Below are 16,068 nucleotides of genomic sequence, written 5' to 3' on the forward strand. Positions count from 1 at the left end.
TAATCACACAGCATGAGTGGTGATGTTGAAAACCAGATTTTAAGGGATTGAAAAGTGAGTGGAAAGTGAGGAAATGGCTTAGGAATTTTGGAAAATAAATGTGTGTTTGGAAGAAGGTTAAAGGTATTCCTAAAATCAATAATCAACAAATGATCATTGTTCGAAGTCTGGTGAGAAAAAGTATTTAGCTTGGAACTTGTATTTCTTTAAATTGTATTGTATATTTAAAAGGAGTACCAAGTTGTACATAATAGATTTGCAGTTTCGTGTACAATCATCTTTTTTCATTATTCTAATATATGTCAGAAAATGCTAGTTTCATTCCATAAATTAAAAATAAAATAAAAATTTATAAATAAAATTATTCTATATGTAAATATGTGCCTACATATGCACATATATCTTGACAAATCCTTTGTATAAATATCATTAATTAATAAGTAAGGAGTAATTTATGAGATGCAGTATATCATAATGGATCTGGCCTTGAAGGCAGGAAGACCTGAGTTCAAGTGTCACCTCTAATACATAATAGCGGTGTAAGCTTGGGCAAGTTACTTAACCTCTCCATGCTCTCGTCTATTCTCAAAGACTATAAATTGCCAAGAATGTATTCATTTTCATTGGTAGAGAGTTTGTTTATTCTAGACGATTTCCCTTAATGACTGAAACCATAGGTAGAGTCCCAAAGGAGTAGCTTAATGATTTCTTCTATCATGTTAATAAGAATTCTTTTATAAATTGTACTCTAAGACAAAAAAGCCATAACTGATTGGATCATATGCTAAAATCTCTGAAGCTCAGAGTCGGAAAGAATCCAGATAGTTTGGGTTTAGAAACAGTTTGCCTTATAGAAATACTTGAAGAAAAACCAAAATACCTAAGGAGGATTAAATATAATCCTATCTGTAATCCTAACTCTAACCCTAACCTCTATAGGGCTCATTTTACTAACTCAAATTTAAAATTAATTGGAGGCAAAAATCATGCCAACTATAAAACTAGCACACAGCCATATATTGAAAGATGAGGCTGAACCTTAAAGATTTAAAGTGATGGCTAAGTATTTTAGCAAAAATATAAAACACATCTATGTTTCCTAATGATGTGCTAACTGTACTCAGTCCCAGGACTGAGAAACACTTTAATGAAATCCATGGTTATTTATACAGAAGTGGCATATAGTGGCAATAAGGGGATGGTGTCCAGATTTTTTTTGCCAGGTTAAGCACTATTTCTCTACTCTAGGAAATAATTAAGAGGCATATAATTCTCTTTAACTATTTTTTTAAAGCTCTGAGCTCCTAGACAGAGTGCTTCTGACAAAATATCTCAGTATTAGATCTATCTCTCTCTTATCTAAGTATGTTTATTTTCTTAGTTCTTCCTCCCAAATGTATTCCCAATAAGTACAACTCCAGCTATAAAATGCCAGTGGTTAATAATTTTTATTTATTAATAATAAATTATATTATTTAAATTTATAAATTATTTATAATAATTTTTATTAAGACAAGGTAAACATCTGAAACATAGAAAGGTAAACATCCTCCCCACCTCCACCCCCCAATGCCCAGAGGAAAACATTTCAGACTCCTATAGAGGAGCTGGGAAGGGAAGGAAAGAAGGCAACAGATTACAACACTGGAGTCTATAGTTCAGTGGGGCTAGGGGTGGTTTTAGCAATGCAGCTTCTGTCCTGACACTAGTCATGTCTGATCAACCCAAGCAGCTTTGCTCCAGAGTCCTGGCCCCTTTCTTTGTGACAGTTACCCTTGTCTATGCTCTCTCCTCTCTCAGCCCCATGGGGCTTCTTTGTCCAACTCTCAGTTCACCCCATCAGGTTCCTCTTCAAATTTCTCTCCTGAACTCAGTAAACTGGCTTTTAAAAATCACCCTTAGGCATGACATATCGTTCTTTGAAGTCAGCTTCTCTTCTGTGATTAGGTCAGTGAAAAGCCAACACCTACACTCAAAAGAGATAAAGCTGGTACACTACATAGCAAAACTCAAGTAAATGAAGAAAGCATATTATATTGTCTTGATTGTGATATGCAGTTAGAAAGGAAGTCCATCAAGTTGTTCTATCAGTACAAATATCTTGGACAGACATTTCAAAGAGAAGATGAGCTGAACTCTAATTTGAATGGAAGAAAAAAAGTAGTCTAGAGCACATATGGGAAATCATGTGGCACTGTCAACGATCCTAGTTACAAAAGTCAATATTTTTAACACCAACATTCTCCAGGCTATACAGCTATAAATCATGGAACTGAACAGTCTTAGAAGACAAAAAATGTTATATGACATCCCAAAATCTGTGAAAATAAGCTTAGCAAGTGATACTGAAAATATATCATCAACTTATATAATGGAAAAGAAAGTGGGCTAATCACATAGAGCAAAGGTGTTAAGCATGGCGCAGCCCACAACACTCCCAAGTACTGCCCAAACCAGATTAAAATGTTAATAGGGAAAATTTATCAAAATAAATAAAAATATAATATAATATAATATATAAATGTTACATTTAATATTACATTTTAATAATATTACATTTTTAAAATAACACATTTTAAAAATGAAATCAATATGTGACCTGCAGGTATCCTTATGTATGGATTAGTGGCCCTCATTCCTATTCGACTTTGACACCACAGATGCAGACAGTGAAGGCTGGGTACCACATATACTCTGCCGATAGCCAAAAGTATCAAAAGACCAAGAGAAAAGCCTCCAATGTGGCAGGTAAATTACTTATGAAGGAATTATTAAAAATTGTTGCTGTTTGGTTGTTTCAGTCATGTCTGACTCTTTGTGACCCTATTTGGAGTTTTCCTGGCAAAGATACTAGAGTGATTTACCATTTCTTTCTCCAGCCCATTTTACATACAAGGAAACTGAGGTTAACAGGGTTAAGTGACTTGCCCAGGTCCCATAGCCAGTAGCGTCTAAGACTAGGTTTGAATTCATGAAGATGAGCCTTCCTGATTCCAAGCCCAGTGCTCTATCCACTGTGCCACCTAGCTGCCCCATTGCTGAAAGACCCTGGATCAAAATCGCACCAGATGAGAAGCAAGAATGGATCACAAGATTAAAAGAGCAAAGATATAGAGTTGGAAGGAGTTAATCATTTAGTCAAAAAGCATTCATAAAGTGCTTACTTGAACTTCAAGGTTCCTTAGGGGGCATCTAATCCAATCCCTTCATTTTATAGATGAAGAAATGAAAGCCCATAGAAATTAAGTGACTTGGGGGCAGCTAGGTGGCACCGGCCCTGGAGTCAGGAGGACCTGAGTTCAAATCCGGCCTCAGACACTTGACACACTTACTAGCTGTGTGACCTTGGGCAAGTCACTTAACCCCAATTGCCCTGCCTTTCCCCCTCTAAAAAAAAAAAACAAACCAAAGAAATTAAGTGACTTGTCCAAGGTCACATAAATGGCAGAGGAAGAATTTCATCTAACTTCTTCATTGTACAGATGATGAAAAGGCCTAGAATGATTAAATGCTTGCCTATGGTAGGCAACCAGGGTACCAAGTTTCAGAGCCAAGAGTCAGGTCCTTTGGCTTCAATTCTCAAACATTTTCCATTCCACCATTCTGCCTCCTGCGCCAGTGGAGGAGGTGCCATTGTCGATGAGTTCACAAAGCTAACTAGGTATAAAATAGAATCTAAAGCATTGGTGCCAGACTTCTCAAAGCTATTGACTTATTCACTGCTATTGGATGGACTGAGGCTATGTTATTGCCAAAAAATTTGTCTGTAAAACTCAATCTTTTACATATGCTTCATTTGGAAATAAATACTATCAGTACTTCAAATCTTTAATGACTCTTATTCAAGATCTGATAGTCTGCTAGTCAACGCTTGGTTATCTTGAGATGGATCATTCCTTATGGATTCAATTTAAAAAATTGAGGGCCTACTACATGTTCATAACTCTGCAAAACATTGGGGAAAATCTATAAGTGCTTACTATATATAAGGTATCAATATTTCCCATGTGTAGTGCTGGGGAATATAGGGATGAATAAGATACACTCCCTGCCCTTGGTTTCCCCATCTGTAAGATAAAGTTACATAAAATTTCTAAGGTCCCTTCCAATTCTAATAATGTCTAAATCAAGAAGGTCACCAATCTATTTGGGAAGGCACGCAAGTCACTGTTGCACAAATGATAAAGCGTCCTGGAAATTCAAAGAATGTTGCTGCTACCAAGAAGTAGCAGCAAGTACTTTTACCTGGGATTTGCACAGGGGAGTCGTGCAGAAGGGAGAGGACACCAGAGGAAATTTCGAGGAGAGGATGATCTCAGCTTGGCCTCTCATTATTTAAATAGAATTTTAAAATAGGAAGAATTTGGAAGAGTAGGGAAAAAGTAGGGGAAGTTGTAGGATTTCGAGCAGGAAGCAATCTAGTCTCATTTTACAGATGGAAAATCTGAGAGCCAAGAGAAATTAAGTGACTTACACAGTCAAGTAATAAATAATGCTGATGATTATAACAATGATTCATATTTATAAACCACTTTATGGTTTTTAGAGAGCTTTCTCATGACAACTCTGTGAAGTATGGAGGTTAATTACTATTATTCCTATTTTTACAGATGAGCAGAACCAAGATTTGAACCTAGGGGACTTTGACTCAAACTATTCTTCGCATTCAGGACAAAAGAGATGGAGTGAGCAAAGACAGAGAGACAGAAAAAAGCAGAAGTAGTTCAGGGGATGATAACTAGTCTGGTTTTGTAAGGGCATAGAGTATGTGAAGGAGAAGAGTATGAGGAAGCTAGGATGGATCTAGTGAGTGAAAAACCTTGAATAATTTGGGCTTCATTGGGTAGGCAGTGGGGATACCCTGAAGAGTTTTGAAGAAAAGAGAACCATGATTAGTGCAGTACATTAGGTTTACTCTGCGTGTAAGATAGACTGGATTAGAGAGTGGAGTGGAGTGAAACTAGAGTCAAAGAAGACCTTTTGAAGACCATCAAATAGTATAGGTGAAAGGTAGAAGACAACCTGAACACAGCAGTGGAAATGGAAGAGAAGCACTTGAAACAAAAGATGATGTATAGGGATAGAATCAAGAGGTCTCAGCAACTGATTGTGCTTGGATGGGAGTGGGGAATGTGGTGAGGAAAAGGGAGGAATCAAGGGTGACAGTGAGGTTTTTGGCTTGGGAGATTGGGAGAATATAGGCCATAGTTAGAAATAAATTAGAAAAAGGAACAGGTTTGAGGAAACTAGGATAACCTTGGATGGACAGCTGAGTTTAAAGTGCTGGTGGAACATGCAAGTGGAGATGTCCAGAAGGACGTAGACCTGTAGTGTGGGGAGATGTTGGTGTTGGAGATAGAGATGTGGGAGTCGTCCATTCAAAGCCAACTCATCTGAAATGACTCATTCTTAGGATGTGCATGTCAGGGAGAACAGTGTCCCAAAAGAGAGATAAGTTGACCGACATTTATATGGTGCTGTAAAGTTTGCACAGTCCTTTATACACATCATATTTCAATCTCACCACGTACAATTGGCTATTACCATTATCCTGCCACATAAACTGTAGCAACCCATTTTCCATGAGAGAACCCAAAGCCAGTCTAGATCGGAGGTGTCAAATGTGTGGCCCAGACCAGATTAAGATATAATTGGGAAATATTTAACAAACTAGATAAAAATATAATACAACACAGATAATATTGTCTCTTGGTTTTCTAAGTCTACACGGCTTCACTTGCAGGGATCCATTTCTAGTTGGGTTTGATTTCACTGGACAAGAACTCTGCTTCAGGTTTCAGGTAATTCCCCAGTGAAGTGTATGTCTCTTCCATCAGGAGCACTGCCCAGAAAGGCACAACTCTTCCTATCCTCTCAAAAATGAATGCTACCTGTGTCTGGGTTACAAAAAAAGCATGGAGCTGAATCTGAAAGGCCAACTAATTGACCTTGCTGAAGGAAGATGAGTGTTTCCTTCTATCATCCCAAGAAAATGGGTTGGAATACAACCAGAGGCTCCTGTGATGTCACAATCAAGAAAAACACAGGAGATACTTTCAAGAAAGAGTGTGCCTCCCTGGTCTACACCACCCCTGCCAAACTATCCAACTCAAAGTCATGGCAGTCCTGATATAGATGGCAGCAGGAAGATCTCAAATGTGCCCTCTCCTCTTGCCATTTTGCCCTGAAATGCCCCATTCTCAGTATCCTACAAATATTGGGGTACATTTCAGCTTTTCATTATTTTTGTATAACTACAAATATATTTACTACTCTATCATCAAACAAATATATCCTGATATTACCTTATTTGTTTTAGTCTGTACTTGTGATTTCATAGACATACTTTCTGCAAAGAAACTCTCCTGGTACCTATCAGCAAATTGTCTGCAACTTTTAACCTTCAAGTGGCACTGAGATTAGGTGTCTTCCCTACGGCCGTACAGCCAGTATAAGTCAGAGGATGGGTTTGTACCTCAGTCCTCCTGACTCCAAGGCCAGCTCTCTGTTGACTACATCACATAGTTTCTTTATTCCACGTTACCACTCATGCACTATAGATCAAGTTCCCAAGGATGCCACTCACATCATATTTTCTGGTTCTGTTGCACATGCGCCAACTGCTTTTGTAACATTCACAAGAAGAGCCTGGTTTGTTCCAACAAGCAAATTAACAAGTGGCTGAATTCCACCACATCTCCGGATAATAACTCGGTTTTCCTGTTCTTGACAACATTCTCCCAGAGCTCCAACCACATTCACAAGCACTTCTTCAGGCTGATCTGTTAGAAGTCCTACCAAGGTTTCAATAGCCTTGTATTCTCGAAACCTAAATTATAAGTTGAAAAGAGAGAACATCAAAATATTTCTGTAGTATCAGTTTAAGAAAAATTTTTTTTCCATTTTAGAAGATTTTTTATTCAAATTCTTAGATGAACTAAACATTTTAAAATGTTTAATGAAATTCAATCATATACTCAAGTTCCTTATCATCATATATGTTGAATCTGACATTTGCTATATTCTATTTGGTCAGATTCAATTAATAATTTAAATAACTAGTAGCCTAAGTCACTTCAACTAAATATTCATCTCAAAAGAGCTTAGAAAGATAGAATAAATATTAGTGGACACCTGGATGTCTGAGCTAGGTGTTACAGAAGATAGAGCTTTGGACAGAGTCAGGAAAACAGGAGTCCAAATCAGGCTTTAGACTCTTACTGGCTAGACAAGTCACTTAACGTGTCTGCCTCAGTTTTCTGCAAAATTGGGATAATAACAGCACCTACCTCCCAGGTGGCACAGTGGACAGATAGAGTGCTGGGGCTAAAGTCAGGAAGACTCATCTTCCTGAGTTCAAATCCAGACTCAGACACCTACTGTGTGACCCTAGGCAAGTCACTTAATCCTGTTTGCCTCAGTTTCCTCATCTGTAAAATGAGGTGGAGAAGGAAATAGCAAACCACTCCAGTATCTCTGCCAAAAAAAAATCCAAATGGGATCCCAAAGAGTTGGACATGACTGAAGAACCACTAAACAACAACAACAAACAACTCCCAGGGTTGTCATGAAGATCAAATGAGATAACATTTGTAAAGTTCCTGGGACACAGTAGGTGCATAATAAATGCTTGTCCTCTTCCCTCTTGTCACCTTATTTCAGTTTAAACATAACAGAGATGCCCACTTTAGATAGAAGGTAAAAACACATTAGATAGAAATCAAACTTGTGCATTTGTTTTATTGTACAAATTGTACTTGATTTATTGTACGAATTATAGCACATTTGGGTGAAAATTTTATAGAGGTTTACCACTAGCATATATACATATAATATATATAGATATCATGTCTATCTAATACATACACGTATACATATATGTAACATATACATATATACACTGCATGTGTAAATGTGCATACACATACTAATATACACTAATAGGCTGGACAGTACAGATCAGTGGTTTTTAACCTAGCAACTATTAACTTTAAAAAATTGCTTTTATTACTATTTTAACATATTTAGCTCCTCCCTAATCCTAAGGATTTTATTTTACGTATTTAAAAAACATTATTCTGAGAAGAGATCTATCTATAGGTTTTAGCAGACTGCCAGAGGCATCCACAACACAAAAATGGTCAAGAACTCCTGGTCTAGATGGAAAGCAAGTTTGGTAAGAACTGAACAAGGGGAGAGCTGCGTGGATTACCTTCAGGAAATTGCAAAGCTCCTATAATGACCCCAAGCTTCCCATGAAAGCAAAAGCCCATCTTTAAAACACCAACATTCCAGCAATATGGAACACAACAGACTATGAAGAATAAAAAAATGAATATTATGCTGATGGGAAATGAGCATTTCCCATACAAGGAAATTACAGTAGGGATGGAGAAAAACTTCTTTTTAAAACTATTCTCTTTGTCATCATGACAGCCTACCTTGTTTCTAAATGTGATTTATTAAAGACAAATATACCATATATGGTGTACTTTGAAAATGAAAAATTAATCTCAAGCTGCCAACAGTCACTTAAAAATAGACCTCAAGAGTCAACCTAAAGAGTACACCTAATAGTAGAGAAAACATAGGAGTTAAATAAAAATCACAGTACAAAATAAATGCCTCTTAAACTTTACCTATATTTAATTTCTTCAACTTAATAAACATATTTGAAAATATGTATTTAAGAATAATATTTCTCTGCTAGCTGTCTCTATGGATGGACTGGATCAATAGGAATTAATGAACATTTTGACTTTTCCATAGCCTCAGAAGCAATCTTTATCAGGTAAAGTCGAGGCATTTCCGAATTCCAAAGGCTGCCTTGCCCATGGAGTCAAGCAGCATATTTACCCAGTCAGCTTACACCAGTAGTTATCTTGGCCCCAGGGCAGGAAAAGTCCCCCATGTAGAGGAATCATTGCTAGGGTGGCCTCCTACAGTGCCAAGAATTCCTTTTATTGGCAGGTTAGTCCAGAGCTGGGCAGGCCTATGAGACTTATCTCTATATTTTGGTAATATTACATTAGTAGAATGCATGTTAATCTCTGTGAAGTTTCACTTAAAATGAAATGTTTCATCCTTACTTTGTTACATTCTCCTTGCAGATCGCACATTTCCATATGGCTCCTGTGACTGCGGCTAGACGTTCTTTATTGTCTGTATTATTAAGCAGAGCTGCAAGTGGCTTAAGGCCACCATGCTGCCTAACCAGGTCACGAGTTTCTTCATCTTCAGCGCACTAGACAAAAGCACCAAGGGCAAAAGCTCCTATTAGATATCAGCAAATTATGTAACCTATTACCATTCCTAATTAGCAGAAAAAGTGACTCTAGCAGTTATAAAATTTCCAATTATGTGGCATCTTTCTCCTGGAGAGTCTGAAAATGGAGCACCATCTTTCCCTGAAGTGAGATAATAGTGTGAATCATAAACACAGTTGGCTAGGAGGCTTGAGTCCCAAAGACCTCAGTTCAAATTCTGTCTCAGACATGTGACCCTGGACAAGGTACTTAACCTTTCTGGTCTCAGTTTCCTCATCTGTAAGATGAGGAGGCTGGATGTAATGACATCCAAGGTCTCTTCCATCTCTAACTCTCTGTGATCCTTTCAGGCCTACAGCTATGCTCCCCACTTAATAGATCCTGGAAGGATCTAGCACTTTCTGCTGCCTTGTCAATTCACCTCAGAATCCAGATCTGTACTATGCTTCCATGAAGAGGAAAAGGAGCCAATCTTACCACTGCCCTAGCACACACAGCAATCATCCCCATCAACAAAGCCTCATATTGCAGTGGAGGAAAAAGCTATATTTGGAGGCAGAGAAACTGGCTTCAGATCTTGGCTCTGTATGACTTTGAGGAAGTCACTTCATGTCTCTGGGCCTCTCAGTTTCTTAATCCATAAAATGAGGGTATTGGACCAGATGGTTCTTTTCCCAATCTATGATCCTGTGACCTAAGTGTTACTCAGTGTTGAAATGGATGACCTCTCAAGTCCCTTCCGTTTCTCTTATGAACTTTGAGGATGGAGGACTAATTCTTATGGCAGCCTAGGAAAGACTAGCTAGTAAAATTCAGCAACCTGCCCAAGTGTTCCACAGTCTCTCAGTGATAGAGGATGCAGACCTTTTTGTTCCAATCATAGACTTCAATCTTTTATTCGTAAACACCTTATCAATCACATGTTTTAGTCCAATATTGGAGATAAATTTAAAAATTTAATGAACATTTTTTGATCAATTGACCCTTCTCCCAGGTTATATAACCCATAAATAATAAAAAGTGGTACTTAGGTAGAATCCTCCAAGGGAAATTGAAATCAAGGTCTCATATGTAATACAGAGGCATGAAAGTTATGTTCTATTGGTGTCTCCTAGTTTCATCATTCATGATGGCAGAGTGGAAAGACCATTGGCCTTCGAGTCAGAGGACCTGGGTTTAAAGCCCTCTGATGCTTACTACCTGTGTGACCTTGAACAAATCCCTTTATCTCTCTGGCCCTCAGTTTCCTCATCTGTAGAATGAAGGGGCTGGACTAAATAGCCCCTGAGATTCCTTTCAGCTCTAGATTTACTATCTAAGATGTGTGTCATGAGCAGAAAACTTAATATTTTTGCAAGCATTGCATGGATTCCAAATTATAGGCTATTATACAAGTGCCGCATTATAAATTAAACAAAATTACCAATCTTTATATCTAATAATCATTGTCAATGACACATAGTGGGTACATAGCAATCTCAAGGATATTTTAATCCCTCTCCTACTAGTTACCTTCTCCAATGCCTTCTTTTAGGCTCAGATAGCATTTTACTTCCTACCCACTTAGCTACGTTAGTCGATATTCTGTCAAAGGCCACTTCCTCTAAGAAACCTGACCTGATTAGATGGGAGGTAACTCATTAATGTTTCAAAGAGCGTATTTATTTTCTACCATCTCTCCTCTGTCTGACAAAAAATTCATGTTTAAAAAATAAAAGAATAAAAGAACGGAAAAGTAAATACGTATGTATGTCCATTTGTTCTCATTAGAATGTGTTTCCAAAGCTATTGTAAAAGACATAGAGTTTTAACAGAGGTCAAGACAGAGAGAAGGCGGGAGGGAGAAAGGGGGAAGCAGGGGAGAGAGAGAGAGAGAGAGAGTTTAATAAGGTAAAAATGTATATAGAGCTTTTAAAACACCATGAACTTGTACTTGAGGATTCTATAGCACTTATTTATAATAAAATATTTTAGCAGTTCAGGAAACTAAGATTTTAAGTTGCAGAACAGGTGTTGATCTGCATTGGTAATGGTAATGGTAGTTTCCTCACTGGGAGCTCCCTACATTGGTGAAATCACAAATTTTATTAGACAAAATTTATTAAATTACAAATTTTACTATATCTATCATATTCCCAATAATTCCTTTCATTTATTGAATTTAAAACAATCTCCACTCCACAACTGATACAAATACATTATTTTATATTTTATATATAGTTTTTAGTTTTTATTTTTAAAATAAAAAAATAAATCAATATAGTACCTTTCCATATGTCCAACAGAAAATACCTCTTAGAAATATAAGTATCAATCAAATCTTCACTTTAAGTAGGTTAGTGGCTTATCACATTGGTGTATTCTTATCTGTTTAAGGGAGCTGTTTAAGGCTAAATTTAACCTGAAGAATAGAAGAATAGGGGCAGGGAGGGGGAAGGGTAAGAGCATACTAGCTATGCTCCAGTATTTGAACAGCTCTCACATAGAGGAGGGACTAACTTTTGAACTCCTGAGGGCAGAATATAGAGTGATGGGTGAAAGTTGGAAAAAGTTAAATTTAGGTTGACTCCTAACAATTGGAGCTGCCCTGAAGGGTGGAATAAGTTGCCTGAGAGAGGCAGTGGGTTCTCCTTCTTTGGCAGTTTTCCCTCCAAAGCTGGATGACCACCCATCAGGGAATGTTGTGGTAGGGATTCTTTAAAGCATATGTTGAACTTGGTTGGCTGACGAGGTCCCTTGTAGCTTTGAAATTCTACGAATCTAACCAGCCCCAGCTGGGAAGGTCATTGGTCACACCTGATAGATGGCCATGGCACAATGCTCCTGAAGCACTTCATTTTCACTACTTAGGTTTTTCACCAGATTTTCAATTATCCGCTCTGCTTTGATGGCTGCACGGTAGTGTTCCTAAAAATAGAAGTTAAAATACAATTTTATCTATTATGTACATATATGTCATATGCATTTGTGGAAAGTAATTAAAAAGTCAGTGAAATTTTTATCAGAAAATAGATTTAAAAAAAAATTTAGTTACTATATCTGTAAATTTCTTCTGCCTTAAACAGAGATTTCCCTTCAAAACTGTACCCTGATTTTTTTTTGAGTAAAATATTTGTCATGGGCTCCCACTGAAATTTTTTCAGGTCAGATCCTAGGAGGTGATGAAGTTAAAGAAAATCTCTCTACTAGTAGTCATCTGCTGCTCTTGAGCTGCATCCGCATTCTTAACCCCTCCCCCATGTTATATAAAGATAGTATGGTAAAAATTCCTGTTGTACTCCCTCACCTTACACAATTATCCCAGTTTGCCTATCTCACTGACGGTATTCTATTATGAAAACAGAACATTTGATAAGACACCATTATGCAGATTGCCCAATTTTCATTTTATGCATTTGTGGTAAGAAACCAGAATTTGAACAAAAAGGTATACATATTTTTAAAAACTATTTCATCAAATTTTCTTGAACTAAAACCCAATCTTTATGATGGAAATTTCACTTTCAAGTTGAGCAGTATATAAATTTCATGTTCATCTGGGGCTTTGGGGCTTCCAGTAAGAACTTAGTTAATTTGGAAAAATCTGATTTTAACACAGCTCATTATTAAGTGGACTTAGATATACTAGGAACTAAACCATGCCCAACATTACCACCCAAACACTACTTTATAAAGCTAAAACCCAATATAAAATAATAAGCAAATGCTAATACTTTTCCCTAGAACAGTACAATAAAAGTTTCCTATTGTTGTTTGACCAGAGCTATAACCAGGAATGCTTTCATCCAATGTAAAAGGCAAAAAAGATATCCTGAGCTTGGGGAGGATGAAGACAGGTACTTTCCAGACACTGAGGTAGAAAAATCATAAAAAAAAGAAACCCTCATAGTTCTTGCTACCTAGGTGCTATTTAGACTGTGTGTAGCTGGTTTGAGGGTCCTGGGATGACAGGCAGTACTGATGGAGAAGAGGTCCTCTCCTATTCACTTGCCCTTCCCCTCAACCATCACCATCACTCTAGGCATTGGCGTGTTTGAAGAAGAGTTATAGACATGTGTAGGGACAGTTAATCTCAGGAATTTTCCATCACTCATCTATGTATTAATCCATAGATGCTTCTCTTATGACTGTCTAAAGAGTTGACTCAGGGCATGAATTCTCCAAATTGGTTCCACATAAATTTGGCAGTACCTGGTACAAATCTCTGGTTGCTCTGGCCTGGTTATAAGTCTCGTCTTTACTTATAACATCCTAGCCTGACAGTCTTCCAAGAGAATTTCTTTTTCTTTTCTTTTCTATTTTTTTTTTTGCAGGGGGGTAGGTGGGGCAATTGGGGTTAAGTGACTTGCCCAAGGTCACACAGCTAGTGAATGTGTCAAGTGTCTGAGGCCGAATTTGAACTCAGGTCCTCCTGACTTCAGGGCCAGTGCTCTACTCACTGCGCCACCTAGCTGCCCCCAAGAGAATTTCAATTACTTGATATAGTATGGGTATAAGTTACCCTACAATGTTCTGCCAAAAGGTAAGCTCATTACAATAAAATATAAAAATACAAAATACAAAAATGCAAAAATACAAAATACAAAAATACAAAAAAAACACAATAAAATACGAAAATACAAAAAGTACACTAAAATACAAAAATACAAAAAATACAATAAAATACAAAAATTGTAGCATATTCAATAACGATCCAAAAACCTCTCTATTGTCATTGCAATACATTTTTTAAAGATCAAGGAACCCCAAACTCCCTTCACTCTATGGTAAGTGACAGCAAGGTGGACAAATTTGGTGCAGTATACCTCTGATGCACATTCCTGCAGGGTCCCTACAACAGGAATTAGCATGTTCTCATGTGAAGACTTCAGCAAGCGAGCCAAGAGAGGGATGCCCCCAGCTTTCCGAATGGCTTCTTTGTTTGCATGGCTCTTACTGCAGCTCCACAGTGCCAAAGCCCCACATCGGGCCACTTCTACATCCTTAGTTTCATACAGGCAATGGCGGTGCATTGGGTCTGTTTTACTGTGGGCATAGTCCAGCAGCTCAACCTGAAAAAACAGGTAAGTCTTTCTGTCCATCCAACAATAACCAACCCTGCAGTTCAGTAGTACAAATACTGTCATCTCCATTTTATGGATAAAGAAACCAGGGCTGAGACAGGTTAAGGACTTACACATAATCACACAACTAAAAAGTGCCAGAAGCCCTTCAGAATTCTGATTCTGAATCAAGCAATTGCTCCATATTTCTACAAACATAATTCCATAGCCACAAAGTCACCAATGTCACTGCCATTAGTAATAAGTACATTTAAGAATTTACAATGTGCTAAATAGCTGCCAGTAAAAAGAAAACACAAAATTATGGGAGGTGCTGTATATTCTCTCCCAGAAGGAATTCCATTCCATAAAGATCCTATGTCCTTCATGCAATACTTTTAAATATAATCAGCATATTTATGTGATATCTTTGGCTCTAGCAAGTGAGAAACTCACATTAGTTGAGAGCAATGCAGAGATTTCTAAGTTTACCAATTTTCCCCAAGGGAAGAGTTATGCAGAAAGTAGTGATGTTAACAATGAGTAAATAACATTTGACTGCATCATAGATGCTGATGCCATGCAAGAAAGCATTAAAGGTACAATTCTGGCTCAGCACACGTTTCTACCTGCTCTTCTGACTGCAGATGATTTGGATCTTTTAGCTAATGTTGATGAGTGATGAGAAGACTAGTGTGAAGCCACTGGGGATAGTAGCTACTTGTTTATCTCACATCAAGTATTTTAAGACTCAAAAGAAGAGTGCCACCCATTTCTGAATGTCCCCTCCACTTTTGCAACTGTCTCAGTTCACCAAAGTTATCTAGCATGCCAGCTCTGAACCTGAAAGGCAGTCTCGATGTCTGGTGAGACAATAGGATCTGAAGGGAACGTTTTCTTCAAGCTTATCTCTTCTGTCCTTGTTGGGTGTGTTAGATGTGTCTTGCTCAAGTGAACCATCTCTGTGTGAGCTACAGCACCTAATAATTATTCTCAATTATAAAATGTTTTTGATAATAAACATCACATCACAATAAATGAGAGGTTCATAATCATGTTAGACTTGGAATAAGATTATTCTGAGAATGAAAGATCTATAAAATTAAATTTAAAATTAGTAAATTCTTCATTTTAATTAGTAAATTTGTTAGTAAAAGTAGTAAAATCAATTACAAGCATTTTAAATATTTAGAGTTTTAAAAAAATATTTTATCAAGAGCTTAAATATTAAACACTATTCCAACCAACTAGTCTTGCTTTGTAATTCCTCACATTTATTTCAATTAATTCAATATAAGTATCATAACATTTCACCACTTTCTCAATCCTCCTCGCAATTTTTTGTTCATCAATTCATTCTCATCCACTTTTCCTCTCATATAATCACAATGTTTATTCATATACGTCTACTTTTTTGGCTTTGCATTATTTCACAAAGGTCATTTAGATTTTTTTCCTATTTGTCACATTTGTCAGTCTGAACAGAATTATGGCATTCCATTCTATTACTCTTCCTCTAAGGCTTGAAAATGCAGTTGCTTCCACTTTTTTTTGCTATTCATATGCTTTGAAAATCTTTGAAAAGATAGCTCTTTTAAAATTATTGATAATACTGTCAGAGCACATGGCCAATGATGGAATTATTGGGTCAAAGCGTGTGATTTATTTTTTTAATAACTTTTACTGCCAACTTTTTCTCCAAAATGGTTCAAGTTGGAAATTCTTTCAACAATGAATTCGTACACCTATTTCTCCACAAT

The 16,068-nt window shown here is 37.1% G+C and overlaps 1 protein-coding gene across 1 annotated transcript in view; it reads right to left on the minus strand.

The window, feature by feature from the left end:
* Positions 1–16,068, minus strand: part of ODAD2 (outer dynein arm docking complex subunit 2) — a 132,734-nt gene that overhangs the window by 113,143 nt on the left and 3,523 nt on the right. The window contains exons 3-6 of the mRNA XM_036760528.1: positions 14,072–14,317; positions 12,063–12,173; positions 9,090–9,244; positions 6,587–6,829 (exon numbers count right to left, since the gene is read on the minus strand). Coding sequence (XP_036616423.1) covers positions 6,587–6,829; positions 9,090–9,244; positions 12,063–12,173; positions 14,072–14,317 — 755 coding nt within the window. The remainder of the gene's footprint in view (positions 1–6,586; positions 6,830–9,089; positions 9,245–12,062; positions 12,174–14,071; positions 14,318–16,068) is intronic.

This window comes from Trichosurus vulpecula, chromosome 5, assembly GCF_011100635.1.
Source record: "Trichosurus vulpecula isolate mTriVul1 chromosome 5, mTriVul1.pri, whole genome shotgun sequence".
NCBI classification, from domain to species: domain Eukaryota; kingdom Metazoa; phylum Chordata; class Mammalia; order Diprotodontia; family Phalangeridae; genus Trichosurus; species Trichosurus vulpecula.